Below are 16610 nucleotides of genomic sequence, written 5' to 3' on the forward strand. Positions count from 1 at the left end.
ATAATAGTAGGACTGAGTATTTCAAAAATCAAATCAATGCTGTCCTATACCAATCCCATAAGGCAATTCCAAATAAACAATAAGACAAACTTGGAAGATCTTTGATGTAAAAATTGTGTTAGATGCATGCAACTGAAGTAAAACTCTGGTATTCAGTGTAGGCCTATGTGACCAGATCGACAGCCTCTTGCCCCACCCACTTTTAATATCAGAAGAAATGTTGAGATTATGATATCAGAAGAAATGTCATATTTTTCTCACTACCAGAACTGCCAAAATGCAGTGATCATTCCACCTGAGAAAAAAGGCCCTTTACGAATCTTGGGAAGATTTATAGGGCCTTTTTGTCGCGGAGGGGGTGTTCAGTGGTTTAGCAGTTCTCTGGATTTAAAACAGGGTTTTTTTTTATTGCCATGATCAACATTTCGAATCCAATTTCACGCATTCCTGCACCTCAATGGCAGCCATAGCTGCAATGGGGACCCAACTACTAGTATCTCACCTAAAATGTGAAATGATGCGGCCATGAAGGGTATTTTAAACTGCATTCTATCACCCATGTTACACGTAGACAAAAGAATGATGACAGTTTACAACACGAAAGAATCTAACATCGAATTTTAAGCGGGTTTAATCCACCCAATTGGGCACTCACAACACCTGTTTGGTGCATGCGGGGACCCGAAAATGGCCGACAAAATCCTGACCATGACTTGGCTCGTTGGATTCGTCTATAGCAGGGCTAGTGGTCAGTGCGCAAAACGATAACTGAAAGCAATTCACTTTCTTGTCAAAGTAATGGAGTATAAATTAAGCATAACAGTAAACACCCATCGTACACATTTTGGCCTCAACATGCACTAACTATGCATGATCCATCTCATTTAAATTTACTCACGTTGGTACACAAATCTGCTGAGCATAAATATCAAACAAACAAGACAAAAATATATCATTTTTATACAAGAAATTTGCAGTTTTATTCATTTGAATCATTTCTGTCTTTCATTCACAAAATGATCACAAGTTTCGGACTTATCCGACTAGACAAAAAAATCAAACACATTAGTATAACCACACGCACTAAAAAATAAAAAAGGGCTATTATATATAGTACAAGGCGACAATAAAACAAGTAGTCGCAGTGATCAGATCTACAAAGTACACAAATAAATTTACAGTGATGATGATGATAAAGTACAAATACCAATTCAAAATGGCCGCCACTGCTCAATGACACTTTTCGACAAAATAGGGGCATAATCATATTTTTACATTTTTGATATTCACATGATCAGATTGCAGCTAAAATACACTGAAAATAAAGTACAAAACAAGTCCATTACATGCTTCTTACACAATCACAGACTTTAAAACTTCTTCCAACAAATTCCATTTCCAATATTTAAGATACACCACAGTTGACTCCCAGCCTTTCTTTACTTTATACTAACCACTACCAGGTTAGGTTTACGTAGTGGATGTGATCAATTTTTGGATCCACAGGGACCAAAAATGGAAATATTCTCTGATTTTAACAAAACTAGTCTCAAATAAACCAAATAAGGAATGGTTTGAATTGCCTAGAATACTTTGCTAATCTTGTTACATCATCACTTCTACGGTGAATACTGGCAAAAATTACTGCCATGTTATCTGGCCAAGGATGAAAGCAAGTACTGACAGAAATGCCTGAAACTGTTCCAACATTGCCTGAAAAAAAAGTGTATTTCCCTATATATACTTTTGTACAGGGAAGATCCAAAGAGAATGCCTGAAATCTGACAAATGTCTAAACTTGTTATCTCTGTATCCCTTTTTATAAAATTTGATACATTTTGGACACTATGGGCATATACCAGGCTGCACAAATAACATGAATGACATGAACACATCCATGATATGATAGAGCAAGTTTGGGGCTAGCTAGCCTAACCTCCTAAGAGATGGTCACAATATGTGATGCAATCAAGCAAAATTCAAAGAATTGTAAATATTCTTCTGCAAGTCTGCTTCCAGCAACCAACTCAGGAATTGACACTCCAATTTGATGATTTTATTTTGCATACTCTTGCTTCGCTCACTATTTGATGGGCTAGTTCTAGATCCCCTAGTCCCCCTCAATCTTGAGTAGTCTTTGACAGACTACTTAAATGAGCAATAAGAATGTTCAATGAAAAACTAGAAACGTTGCAGTTTTTGACGCAAGGCGTCTAACATTAATTACAAGACTTATTTTGTCACACATGCATGCATTAGCATGGGACACAAAGTATGAATTGAAATAAATAATTTAAATCATGATCTAATTATTTTTACGCATTGCAGGAAATGATTAATGTTTACATTCAATTATAAAGATACTGCTTGTGCTTTGCACAAAAAAACTATTTCGTCTGACACAAATGTCAACATTTTACATTCAATTTAATTATAACAATTTTGAAATAATTGAAGCGACAATTTTTTGATGATCAAAACTAATTCTACATGATTGTGTTAAACACTACTGCCTGCAGCATGTAAATACGTCATTCAAATCAGGGCTATTTCAGTTAAAATCTATACACCCCCTATGGAAGACACAACCTTAATATTCCATACAGGGAGTGCCAATTTCATATGGGGTTACCTGAATGGGAGACTATTTGAAATTTGCACCCCTGTGTATCCATAGGGGTGTATGCATCCAAACTGGAATAGCCCAATTGTTATTTTCCCTTTCAAAATTGTGCTGTAGATCAACCTCATTATCACACAACAACTTTAAGAATGCAAACTATTTGTTCAGATTTTTTCCCTAAAATTCAGTTTTGCAGCCAACTCAAATTGCTTGTCAAATTCAGAACTTATGAAATGACTGTTTTGTAACAATTCTACAGCATACAAAAGACATATTTGAGTGAATCAATTGTTTGGTAATCCACATAACAGATTATAACAATGTCAATTGTACTGTGTGTGCTATTATTTGTGACCTGGCCTTCACCAACAAAACGCATGTTTGAATTAGCACTTAATCATCCTCACAATGTTGATAAATCACAGATAGGCTAAAGAACAAATAAATAATGGCTGTGCTACACTCTATGTCAAAGGTTGTTTAGAATTCCCCCAATACTTTTCTTGACTTCAACCTTACACTCACAATAGCACCTAAATGGCCAACATATCAATTTCCTGAAAATCTTATCTGATCCATGGACAGGTGGCCGAGGGCATGCATGTGGCAACATTTAGGGGGTTTGTCCTGGGGTAAAGCTGCAGGGCATCATTCCCTTCCTAAAAGTTTTTTTGGCTCCATTTTTGATGAATTTTCATCACCCATGTCCGCAAATGCCGCCCCCCCCCCAAAAAAACCCCTTTTTTTTACATTTCCATTTTTTTGTACATTTACCTTTTTTTGGGGGGGGGGATTTCAGGAATTCCGAAGATTGACATCCCTGAATATGGATGAAGTTTTCACAAATTGCATAATTTGATTTCTTACATAAAAATAAAGTTGCATTTTGTTTTCAAACCATCTTAAAAGTATGTCTCTAACTTTATATATAAACCCATAGTGGAATGTGATTTTGGTCTTTTTGGTTAAATTACATATTTGAAGTATTACTGCATGGTTTTAGTCACGTTTTTGGACCCCATCATTTCAAATAAAAGCCTCTGAATGTCAAATGATTGATAAAATATATAAAAACAAAAGACAGACATACAAGAGATTGATCACACAAGTTTTGAACAAAGGAAATGGACAGTTGAGTGCAATAAAACTGAATTTTGCTTGGTATTTTGCATTTAAAAAGAAAACGAATGGTAAAAGATCAGAGCATAATGCAAATGGTTTTGATAATTAATGAGTAGGTCAGCTTTGAAACCTTATTTTAAGATGGTCTTAATCACTATTCTCTACCTTGATCAGTATGCAATAGGTGGAAATAATTTGGTTTACAGGTCTTCCAAAAAAATGTGCGTACATCATAACATCATGGAACACAACCATCGCAATGATCGTATACACAGCGCAAGACGCAGTCTACTTAATAATGATATCCAGCAGCATGAATGGTCAGTTATGCAGAAGTTTCAGTGCAACTAAGCCAAAGCATCCTTGGTCATGTTTTGATGCCACATATTACATACCGGCTAAATTCTATACATTAGGCATATCCCATCATGATCCTGCATAATTCTGGTGTTATCATCTCATTTGGGTGGGTGCACTGTATTTCTCTAATCATTACCCATTTTAAATGAGCATGTTTCTACATAGAAGTGAAAGGATAGAATAATACTGCTATGCATGCAATATTTCTGGATCCCCAAGGCTGCAATCATATAGAAGTATACTGTTTACAGTATTCGCTATACGATATACGCTCATTCGATCAGGCTGAGTTCACATAGTACACTCCTGTGAACTCAGCCAGATCGAATGAGCATATATCGTATAGCGATACTTCTATGTGATCGCAGCCTAAATACAGCAAACAATTTTGTGTAATGATCAGTAGTTCTACACACTCAACATGTATTAATGTAATATCTGCATATAATGAACATAATAGATACTACTTTTCACTTGGCAGGGGTTTTAAATTGATCTACTTCAGAAAGTAAACATGCAGTATTAACTAGTAAATCATGAACTATGAAAAGTAGATTTAAAACTGGTCAACGGCACTTAACTACCAGACCTCTGGGGTCGGCAGCAATAGAATCTGGTACATGCAGTGTACCTTTGATGCATATTCTCAATACACTCTTCATTGGCAACAAGTAAATAACAAAGCTACTGTATTTTGATTTGGGAGGCTGATATGAATCAGTCTGGTCCCTAAGTGAAATGCAATACCTGCGTGTAATTGGCAATGCTCATACTGCCTTTTAACTGTGTGTGCAACCTGTTATTTATAATATAGCTTCCTTATATAATCTACTTATCAATGACTTCACAACTGAACTTTGTATACTGATATCTATGCTATATCCGTAAGGATGATTTCTTATGTAATATGTCAAAATGCCCTGGGAACGGATAGGACAGAGAGCGATGGTTATGGATGAAAAAATGCTTTTGTACGCATAATTAGTTTGCATCCCACAGGTGTTCGTTGTATGCTTTTTATCAGAATTGTTCATCATTAAAACCATTAATACTGAAAATAGTAACTGAGGAAAAATAGAAAACAAGCAAATGAACAAAACACTAATGGATAAAACATCTGTTTGATATACCCAGTAGTACTAGTAATATATACTAGAATCAGTACTTAACTGGTTAATCTTTATCCTTGTATTAAGGCAATTCATTTCTACCTTGTACCCATCTGATTGCATGATGGTCTACAATATGTGACATGATCTGATCCAATCATACCAAAGTTGGCAATAATGAACTTGAGATATAGACAAAAGGTGCAAAAATTATTTTAAAAACATAAAAAATAGACATATAAAAAAAGGTTATAACTGTGCAACTAAGTATGCCAAGGACTTGGCAATTTCAGCATCAATGCGCTTAGGTTCTGAGTTAGTAATGTCCAGAGACAGGCGATTTGCGCAGAACTTTTATTCCGCGCAATTTGGCTATTTTTTTCCTGTGGGCAGAGATACATGATTTGCACTGAAAAAAAGTTCCGCGCAATTTGCTATTTTTTTCCGCGCAAATCGCCTGTCCCTGGTAATGTCTCACATTGGCCTGAGTGGATCAAATCATGTCCAATATGCCAGTCATAAAGACAGTTCTTTATAGGCTTGTCCACTCAATGAATGACCTTTGAATATATTTGGTACATAACCTCATACTCTACAACTTGATGTCAACCTCCGACCTATAAAGGTTCAAAGTTATGCCACTGGAAATGATACTATTTTGGCTCACAGAGTCACTCCGCAAGTAAATTATATGTATTGCAATACACCTGGGGTGTGTGTGTGTGAATCCATAAAACTGCTTCCGGGGAATTTTGCCAATTGGACACAACATTTTGCTTTCCCAAACTAAATATATAAACTTGAGGGAAATGCGGCTGTCTTATTTTTCCAGGACTGCCCAGTGCCCATTTCTCCTCATTTTGGTACTGATTCAAGTATATCCTATCAAACTTAACATCGTGGATTTAAAACAATTTAAGTAATATTTAAGAACAAATTAAAAACACTCATGGTAAGATCATTACACTCAATCATAATGATGATAAAATAAAAGTGTGGATACATTGCGAATACTTGTTGAGTCCATAACCAAGCCTTTCTATATACTTGCCAAGTTTCATAGGCTTGTGTTCATAAAGTCAACAAACGTTAATCCCAGCAGTTTATAACAATTGTTTTATAAAATGAAATCCTGCCTATTTTCCAAGTTTATGTCTTACATTTAACAACAGTTGGTTGGTTTGTTGATGTAAATATTAAAACACATTCTATTTAGTATCCTTTTGTAAAATGATGTTGATTTAAAGTAAGAATATAGTTGCCATAAACAGAATTGCTAACCATATGGAAACAATGTTTCCCTAGATTTGCAAGGGAAATACAGGGCTGTAGCAAGGACATAACATTATTGCAGGGATCTCCAAAACTGAAATACAGGTTTGATAAGAATAAAATGATCAGAAATGACTCAAACTCATAAAGTGGACTATGGGTGGCTAATCCCTGCACACAATGGGGAATAGAAAACTGCTTCACCAGCCCAATTCACACACATCAATTAAGTCTATTTCACATCACATAACGACATATCATAAAGCTCTTTACAATTACATAGATGATACATCAATATGTGAAATAGACGATTAATTGTATCCCCACTCTAAACATATGTTGGTTCATATTCATGGTACCAAAAACAGACAAATGAGAACAGACTAAAAATGTGCATTTTCAAAACAAAATATGAGATTGTCTTGTTTTCTGGTGATTTGATGTTATCTGTGAATTGTATATCCTATTACCATAAATGAACGGCAAATTGAATGGTGTATACATTGTCTCATCAAGTAATGAGAGCACAGAGTCACATAAAACATTTTGACATACTTCTATCAATCAACCCCAAGATCCCTTTTATTTCAACTAAGACACACTGGGCCGAAAGCACAAGAGTTAGACCGAGTCTTAAATTAGACCCGGTCTAAGTGGAATTTAGTCCCATCAGGAATTGTCCTTTACTCTTATTTCCTTCCTCGAGTAGCTAGCAATTTCTAAAGATTTAAATACAAACTTCAAAAATAATACAAAATAACTTAAAATGTAAAGTAAAATGTCCTTTCTCCTGGGACTAAATTCCACTTAGACCAGGTCTATGTATCTTTTGTGCATACGGACCACTGTGTCTAATAAACATGTATCCATGCTAACCTTTTTGCACAATTACAAGCAATTTGACTGAATATTGGTAGATTGGATTCAATAATCATAACTGAGTAGAATATAGCTTTGTCATCAAATCACTGAAATAGGTAGTATTTGGGGAGGTTGTCAACTATGATCATTATGTAACCAAATTTCATTTGCAGTCCAGAATAACGCAGGCATGAAAACTGGTCTTGAAATAAACACTGAAAACCATGATTTTTACTTTTTTCAGAAATAGGTTGAAAAACACTGAAAACAATAACAAATAACATCTCCGGTGGAGGCATAAAAACACTGAAATCAGCTAAAACGCTGACAATTTTCATGCCTGATAATGCCAATCATGGAACATGAGTATTGCATAATAATATCTCCTTAGGACAATGTCTGCACTGAGTTAATCTCATTATATCCCATTCTCCCCCCATATGGTTATATGAAACAGGAAATCCACAAGGTCAGCCAAGGTATGCACATCAGTATATTTATGTGCCATATCCTTTACTGCGGGAGATAGAAATGTGATTTCTTGATGTGTACAGTTCCCCATTAGATCACAACATGCTGCTGTACAGCAAAAGTCAAGTCTAACTTTCCATATTTGGCATCGAAGGAATATTTGCCATGAAGGAATACAATTATATAACAGATGCTTTATTTTGGTTGCATGTATTTCTTTGGCTTTCTTCCTCTTAAACAGTAAGCAGCAGGGTTCAAAATAACTGAAGGCAAAATAACATGATTTTCGATAAAGTGGACCTTTGTGTGTAGTGGTATTTTTGTGAAATTAATAAGTTAACAATGTTATTATATTGTATTATGTGTGGTCAAATTGGTAATCTAACCGCTATTCGTGAAATTCACAAAAATAAACTACCACTTATCCTTGTAATATATCTCCAGCAAAAGCTTTCTTCAGCATGAGTCTTGCCACCTTTCTCTTCCTTGATAGTTGGTATCTCAGAAATTTACCAGTTCAACAAAATTATACAGAAATTCCCCATGCCAGATTGGGGGACAAACTGTGCTAGCCCAAACTCTTTATCATCAACCATAAAAATACTGGCACGCACATACACTTTGGGGAAACAGACTATTGGTAAAGAATTCAGGCTCAGACATTGGTGTATGAGAGACTGACTGACATATCTCTACAATACAATCACAACTACTCGTACAAGATGGAGGACATTAACACTTCTTGAAAAACAGAAAGTTGCGATTAAAAAACAGTATCTACAATGACAGCAAAATCACTTACTAATTTTTAAAAATATTTTCATCACTTAGTGTCATTGTTAAAACTTGGTTCTACAAATGGATACCTGTGGTACACTCTGGATGACTTCGCTGGTGCCACTCTGTAGACGGACCTTGTCCGATGACGATGAATACGAGACCGCTACCCAGGATTGGCAGTTCACAGGAATAAATACAATTTAGTCTGTCTTTTTTCATACTTTGCAATATAGAAATGAGAGCTGACAACCCTAGGGAGGTCCCATCCATCATACCACTCCCTCCCCCAACACAAGGGGTATTCACAAGGAGTAGACTCCAAAAACAGTCACTTTCTGTTTTCCTTCATTTTACACAGGGCTCACTTGGACATCGATTTGTAAACTGCCGACATATCACTGTCACCAAGACCCATATTTTTGGCTCGTTTGTAAAGCTGCAACAATAAGGGAAACGAAAATGGTCAATTAAAATTCATTCAACTGCAAGATTTATGTAAGAGATCATTTAAAATCTATCAGCTCTTCAAGGAGAGGTAAAATATATTTTTGGCACACTGCTAGACATGCCTGATTATAAACTATTCATATATGGTGGTGGGTGGCAAATTGCCACAGGAGTTAGTGATGCGTCTAGTGCATATAGTTGTAGTTGTAGAAGTAGTTGTAGTTGCTGTTTCCCTATCCTTCATTCCTTCCCTTCCTATCCTTTACCTATCCTTTACCTTCTCCGTCTCCTTGCTTCGCTTTGATTCTTGCTTGCTTGCTTGAAACACTCCTATACTATGGATGAACCCAACTTGCCGCTGGCTAGCCGAAAGGTGAAAAGAGAAGCAGATTGAGTAAGTCTTCTCCTGCCAGTACATAGCCTCTCCTATCTCAAGACTTCTACATAACCTCCACGCCGGTCACTACCGGTAACTGGGATCTTGCGACCCCAGGCAGATATGTAGGGGATCTCGGAGCAACAAGCGGCCCTAGAGGTGCAGTATGCATGACCCACCGGCGTGTGGATACGCTCTGGTGCTCACCAACGCTTGTCCCAGCTATGGGTTAAATAGTTAAGGTAGTCCACTACCTTAGGCGGATTAGAGATATAAATCTCTACAACGGCAAAAGGGTGCTTTGAAGGTAATTCATCGAACAGCCAGTGAACAAAATCAGGGAGTCCTGAGACCTGAGCAACAACTTGACGCTTTTGGTTGGAGACAGAAGCAGCAAGTGCTGAGGGCGGATGAAGAAGGAATCTTTGCTTTCATTCTCAACGGCCACTGGACACCTGTTGATAGGAGTTGCGACCATCAACAGTATTTAGCAAATGAAAGACATTATGATGGCGAAAACTAAAAGCACCAGGGTTAAAGCCCCTGCAAATCTTCCTGCTGGTGAAGCCCTTCACATCAATTGTGGAAGTCATGACGTTGGTACCTCAAATCCAACTGGAAGGGTGGCAACTGATGGCGGAATCAGCAGGGGAGCCCAATTTCTGAAATGTAAGAAACCAATTAATATTGCTACAATGAATACAAGGACATTGAAAAACCCGCACAAACAACTTGAACTATGTGCATTAGCCAAGAAATACAGAATTGAAGTACTTGCTATCCAGGAGCACAGGATAGTTCACAGCGACAACAGTGAACTCCAATTTGAAGATCTCCCAGAAGGTTTCCAACTGATAACAGCCTCTGCCTACAGAAACAAGATAGGAGCATCAATAGGTGGAGTGGGCATTCTTCTTAGTTCATCTGCTAAGAGAACCATGTTATCTGTCAGATTCATAACATCAAGAATTTTACAAGTTACACTGGGTGGAAATCCAAAGACTACCATAATTACTACCTACTCACCAACGAACGTCTCGGATGAAGAAGATGTTGAAGAACACTACAAACAGCTGAATGCAGCTACAAAATCTGTACCTGCTCATAGCGTATTGATAATTGCAGGAGATTTTAATGCAAGAATTGGACTTGATGATGCAAAATTTGCATACCACCAAAACACAAACAGAAGCGGAGACTTCCTACTTGAGTTTGCACAGGAGAACAACCTTATCATCACCAATACCACATTTCAGAAGAAGAAGTCAAAACTTTGGACATGTGTGCTGCCGAGTGGATTCAGAGCACAACTGGATTATGTTTTAATCAGGAAGAAGTGGACAAATTGTGTAATTAACACACAAGCCTACAACTCTTTTGCAAGCACAGGTTCAGATCATAGGATAGTGACTGCAAACATCCGACTCAGTCTAAGAGCCAACAACAAATCACCTTCAAAGAGAGTGAAATATGATTGGGCCAAACTAGCAACAGACCCTGAACTTCAGGACAGGTATACTCTGGAGATTAAAAACAGATATTCTGTTTTATCTGATGATAATTGTGCAGACCAAACACAAAAATATAATTACCTGATTCAGGCCAACAAGGAGGCTGCTGAAAAGTAATGCCTAAACTACCAAAGAAGCAAAGAAAAGCACTTTGCTTTGACTCAAGAGTAGAACAAGCTAGACAACACCTAACAGAAGTCAACAAGAGACACGTCAAAGAGAATACCAAAGATACTCATTTAGAATTTGAGCAGAGCAAGGATGAACTAGACCAGGCATATGAAAGAGCAAATAGGGAGTTCATAGAGAACAAGTTGAAGGAATATGAAGAGGCCAATCTGAACCACAGACATAAACTAGCATGGGGTATTATCAATTGTGTTAGTGGTAGGAAAAAGGCAAGGAGTGGAAGACTAAAGGATGACAACAAAGAAGAAAGACTGAAGAAATGGCATGACCATTTCAAGAACCTACTAGGGAATCCACCACAAGTGACAATGGAAAATGAGGATATACCAACTATATTTCATGAACTACCCATCAGAACAGATGCTTTTGATATGGAGGAATACCAGAAAGCAAAGATGGCTATTAAGGAAGGCAATAGTTATGGAGAAGATGGTATTCCACCAGAGGTGATCAAGAGATGCAATATTGACATAATCATACTTGATTTTTGCAATCAAGTACTACTAAACCGACAGAAACCTAACCAGTGGTCCATCTTGAACCTCATCCCAGTACCTAAGAGCGGCGATCTCAGCCTAACAGCCAACTACAGGGGAATCAGCCTAAGCTCAATAGTTGCTAAAACATTCAACAGGATGCTCTTGAACAGGATCAGACCACACCTTGATGATAAGCTCAGACAGAATCAATGTGGCTTTAGAGAAAAGAGATCGACCACTGAGCAGATTCTTGCCTTGAGAAGGATTATTGAGGGCATTGAAGAAAAGAACCTCTCTGCAGTGGTAACATTTATTGATTTCAAAAAGCTTTCGATACCGTCCACAGAGGGAAAATGATCAAGATCTTGAAAGCTTATGGCATCCCAGATATCATTGTGAATGCAATTGAAGACACCTACCAGGGTACAGAGGCTAAAGTGACGACCCCAGATGGTGACACAGATGAATTTGAAATTTTAGCAGGTGTGTTACAAGGTGATACGCTGGCACCATATCTGTTCATCATCGTCCTAGACTATTGCCTCAGATCTGCAATAGACGGCAGGGAGGAGAGATTAGGCTTCACTATAAAACCTAGAAAAAGCCGACGAGTTGGTCCACTGAACATAACTGACCTTGACTTCGCAGAGCGACATTGCGCTACTATCTGATACTGCCAACCAAGCACAGGAACTGCTCAAAAGCGTAGAAAACGCTGCACTTCAGGTGTGGGATTACACATGAATGCGAAGAAAACACAATTCATGGTGTACAACCATTCAACAGATGTTGAAATCCAAACCGAGGATGGCAGCTTCCTGGAAGAAGTAAAAGACTTCAAGTACTTGGGGTCGTGGGTCAGGAGTACTGAGCAAGACATCAGAGTAAGAAAGGCAATGGCATGGAAAGCATGTAACAAGCTCAATAATATTTGGAAATCGTCTCTACCCAGACACCTCAAAACACACCTATTCCAAGCTACTGTAGAAAGCGTCCTGCTGTATGGTTGTGAAACCTGGACCATTACCAAGAAAATTGGCAAAGCAATGGATGGCTGCTATACAAGAATGTTAAGATCAGCACTAAATGTGAGCTGGAAAATGCATATGACCAATAAGGAATTGTATGGGGACATTCCACCTGTGACCTCAAAAATCAGCACAAGACGGCTACGGTTTGCGGGACACTGTAAGAGAGCCAAAGGGAGGATTACATCTGATCTGGTAACATGGAAGCCCACCCAAGGAAAACGAACCAAAGGACGTCCCAAGAAGACCTTTGTGGACCTGCTTCAACAAGACACAGGATACACAGTGGCAGAAATTGAGACCAGCATGCAGGACAGGCGGTTATGGCGAGCCATCATTGATGCCCGACAGCAAGAGTCGACGGAGTAAGAGTAAGTAAGTAATATCCTTCACCTTTATCAATGATTTGTCAGTTATCATTCAAGGTCTTCAGATTAGGTAATGACAACGGCAGCGCAAGATCCGTCATAATAGTCAAATACAATCAAATATTGTAATCTCATATACAGCACCTGTGATAGGCAATAATTGCTCTCAATGTGCAGCGGCGTAGCTGGGATTTTTTCCAGGGGGGCAAGCCTGTATGGGGCGGAGGCCCAAACCCACCAAATTTCCCTGCACTTGGGGGGGCGGGGGCCCAAATAGACAATTTTTGCCAGGCTTATTGATAATAATCGTATGGTATTGCATATCGTATGGAATCCCCATCTCTCTGCCCCTCCTCTCCCTCTCTTTTTTCCTTTCTCCCTCCTTTTTCCTTGCACTAGGGGGCGGGGGCCCAAATACGCCACTGTCTATGTGACCTGCCTTTGTTACACCAATTTCGTTTAAGGTGGTACTACACCCCTTGATAAATTTGTGACTATTTTTGCATTTTAAAAAGCGGTACAATATTTATGATAAGAAAAACATATATAATGAACCACTTGTCTTGAATCACTGAAATTTCAGTGAAGTAATTGGATTCCTTGCCCCTATAATATACATAACTTTTGTTACCAGAGTGTAGTTACTTTTTGAGAAAAATGCAAAATTAGTCACAAAATTGATCAGGGGGTGTAGTGTAGTACCACCTTAAAGCAAGTGATAAGGCATGCCTCGTTGTCTTTTTGATACCTACCTCATTTACAGCTGCTGTGATTGGTAATGGTTGATCTACTTGTTCAGCAAGTGATAAGGCTTGCCTCATGTCTTACTGATACCTACCTCATTTACAGCTGCTGTGATTGATAATGGTTGATCTATATGTTCAGCAAGTGATAAAACTTGTCTCACATCTTATAGATACCTACCTCATTTACAGCTGCTCTGATTGGTAATGGTTGATCCACTTGTTCAGCAAGTGATAAGGCTTCCCTCATGTCGATAAGGCTTGCCTCATGTCTTACTGATACCTACCTCATTTACAGCTGCTGTGATTGATAATGGTTGATCTATATGTTCAGCAAGTGATAAAACTTGTCTCACGTCTTACTGATACCTACCTCATTTACAGCTGCTGTGATTGGTAATGGTTGATCTACTTGTTCAGCAAGTGATAAGGCTTGCCTCATGTCTTTCTGTTGGAACTTTAATGGGAATGCTGGAGGAAATACACCGGCTAATATAGCTGCAAGAACAATGGAAAAATACAAAGTAATAAATACCACTAAATATTTTACTCATTTTATTTCAATTTCCGCCTTTTAAAGTTACAGCACAAAGAGTTTTTGTAGATAGTGTTATATGTGCAAGTCATAACATATGTTCATCTTCACTTTTCCGAATAAAAGTGATCAAAAACTTGGCAAACTTGGGTTCAAAAACTTGTAATGTAATATTATGATATTTCAAGCAAATCAACTCATAAATATGAATGAAGGTGCCTTCAGGTGTTTTCATTAGGAAGCTGAGGAGTTTTTTTTAGTTTCAAATTCCAACCCAAAAGGCCAACTTTTATGAATAATCAATAATTTAACTAGTTTTTTTTTACAATGTAATCAGATAATTTGATCCCCTCACGAAAGGACTCTTATCAAACTTTTGGTTTAGTCCCTTATTCACAACAGGCAGGCATTTGACCCAAGATTCTTGCAACAATCATGGTGTTAATTTGGTTAAGGGGCAATTTTCTATACTTGTAAAGTTTACCAATACCATAAACGAAAACCCACCTCTCAAATAAAGAGAGAAATAACAAATTACATGTACAGATCCATTCCTAGAAATTTACATTCAAGGGCCAGATGGCTGAGTGCTTGGTTTACCGAGCTGTCAGAGGAACCAGATCCCACCGGCGTTTAACTTGTATCGTCCTCCTCCATTTTAATTCCAAACTTAGCTTTGTAAAGCAAAAAAAAATTGTATCGCCATTGTGATTTTCCCGGGTAGTGCAAGAAAGTCATATGAACCACTGTGTGACGTTACTTTCATGCGCTACCCGAGGATTTCTCTTACCTCTTCCTTTTCCTGCAATCAATGGACTAGATAACATACTGAGATTAAGAATGTCAAGAAGATTGCTCTGATTAAGACCTGCCTTCTCTGCCAGTGACATGCCCTCACCAAAACAACACATCATACTGCCTGTAATCATGTTATTAATAAGCTTCATTCTGGCACCATTACCAACATCACCTGTATGGGGAGGGATAGATAGATAGATAGCAACAACATTAGACAAGTATTGGAGGATAGTTATATTTGCAACACTTCTGGATGGATGGATGGTTTCTTAAGGAGACACAGAGATAAGAGCCCTGGGGGATATGGTAAAATTGGGGCAAAGATTTTTTGGCCAGCCAAGAGGGGAGGGGCAAGCAATTTTTGGCAGGCTGGGAGGGGGGGAGCAATTTTTGGCACACATTTATGGGACACCTTTTAAATTACATGCTCTAAAAAGGCATAGGAAAGACGGTACAAAAACGTTACAATATGCCAAATGTCCTGATTGCTACGCTTGCATCATATATGTAGACAATTTAAGCACATTTGCAAATGTGTAAACAGGGAGGGGGAGACAAAGAATTTTGGGTAGACCGAGGGGGAGGGAGCAATTTTTGGCAGGCCAAGGGGGGAAGCAATTTTGGTACGATATTTGTAAATCCCCCGGGCTCATAATTGCACAACCCTTTATCTCTTATTTCAACATGAAAATACCTTATCCAGTTTATTTACTGCAGGGGGGGTGAGACACCATAAACAGGATTAGAAACATGCAACTAATTATAGAAGTATGGACATAGTGTGGGTCCATGGCTGATGTTCCCCTTCACAGTATCCCTTTAATAGTGTAATTTCAAACTAAAGTCCTTTTTATTGTGGCCATTGTGGAACACCTGGTTCGCATGAAACTCCGAAACAACACCACACAGGCATACTACTGCACTGTACATGTGGCACTGTGTACAACATGGTATAGGCTTAGTGCAGGTGCATTCCACAATGGCCACAATTAATTTAATTACTATACAAATGACACAGCCATGTTAAACATGTTATTTGTTACTGTTTATATAATCTAGTCACATTGTGCATTAACACTTTGAAGCAGCCAAACACATAATTTTCTACTACTGTGGCAGAATTTGTCACATAATCAGTGATGTGTATTATACACTTACAACCCTTACTGTGATGGACATTGCGCTGCATTTTCTAATCTAAGCAATCTTATGATAGAGAGCTCAAGTGATATTCATGACACATTTCAAGCTATCTTGAAAACTGTCAAGGTTAAAGGAAGTGTCCGGTAATCACAACATTAAGTCTTATATGTTAGAAAAATAATTATCAAGCATGAATCACATGGTTTTATTTCAAACAAGCTCATATTAACCATAAAAACGAATAAAAACAGCCGTCTCTCAACACGCGATATTCAAAATTCCCGCGCCGAAATTCTCTAGAGCAGTGACGTCCCAATAGTTCAATGAAGCCTGTCGACAATTGAGCACAAATAACCATGACGTCACTGCTCTAGAACATTTCGGCGCGGTAATTT

General features: G+C 38.1%; 1 protein-coding gene across 5 annotated transcripts in view; it reads right to left on the reverse strand.

Moving 5' to 3' along the window:
* Nucleotides 1–952: 952 nt before the first annotated feature.
* LOC140161270 (uncharacterized) overlaps nucleotides 953–16610 on the reverse strand; it is a 61836-nt gene continuing 46178 nt past the window's right edge. For 4 of the 5 annotated variants that reach the window (XM_072184739.1, XM_072184740.1, XM_072184738.1 and 1 more), the window contains 2 exons: nucleotides 15065–15244; nucleotides 14077–14237 (listed from right to left, as the gene is read on the reverse strand). In XM_072184739.1, coding sequence (XP_072040840.1) covers nucleotides 14092–14237; nucleotides 15065–15244 — 326 coding nt within the window. In that variant the 3' untranslated portion in view covers nucleotides 14077–14091. Of the gene's footprint in view, nucleotides 9035–14076; nucleotides 14238–15064; nucleotides 15245–16610 lie in introns of those variants that run through there. The other variant, XM_072184741.1, reaches the window with a different exon arrangement.

The sequence above is a fragment of the Amphiura filiformis genome, chromosome 9 (genome assembly GCF_039555335.1).
Source record: "Amphiura filiformis chromosome 9, Afil_fr2py, whole genome shotgun sequence".
In the NCBI taxonomy this organism is placed as follows: Eukaryota; Metazoa; Echinodermata; class Ophiuroidea; order Amphilepidida; family Amphiuridae; genus Amphiura; species Amphiura filiformis.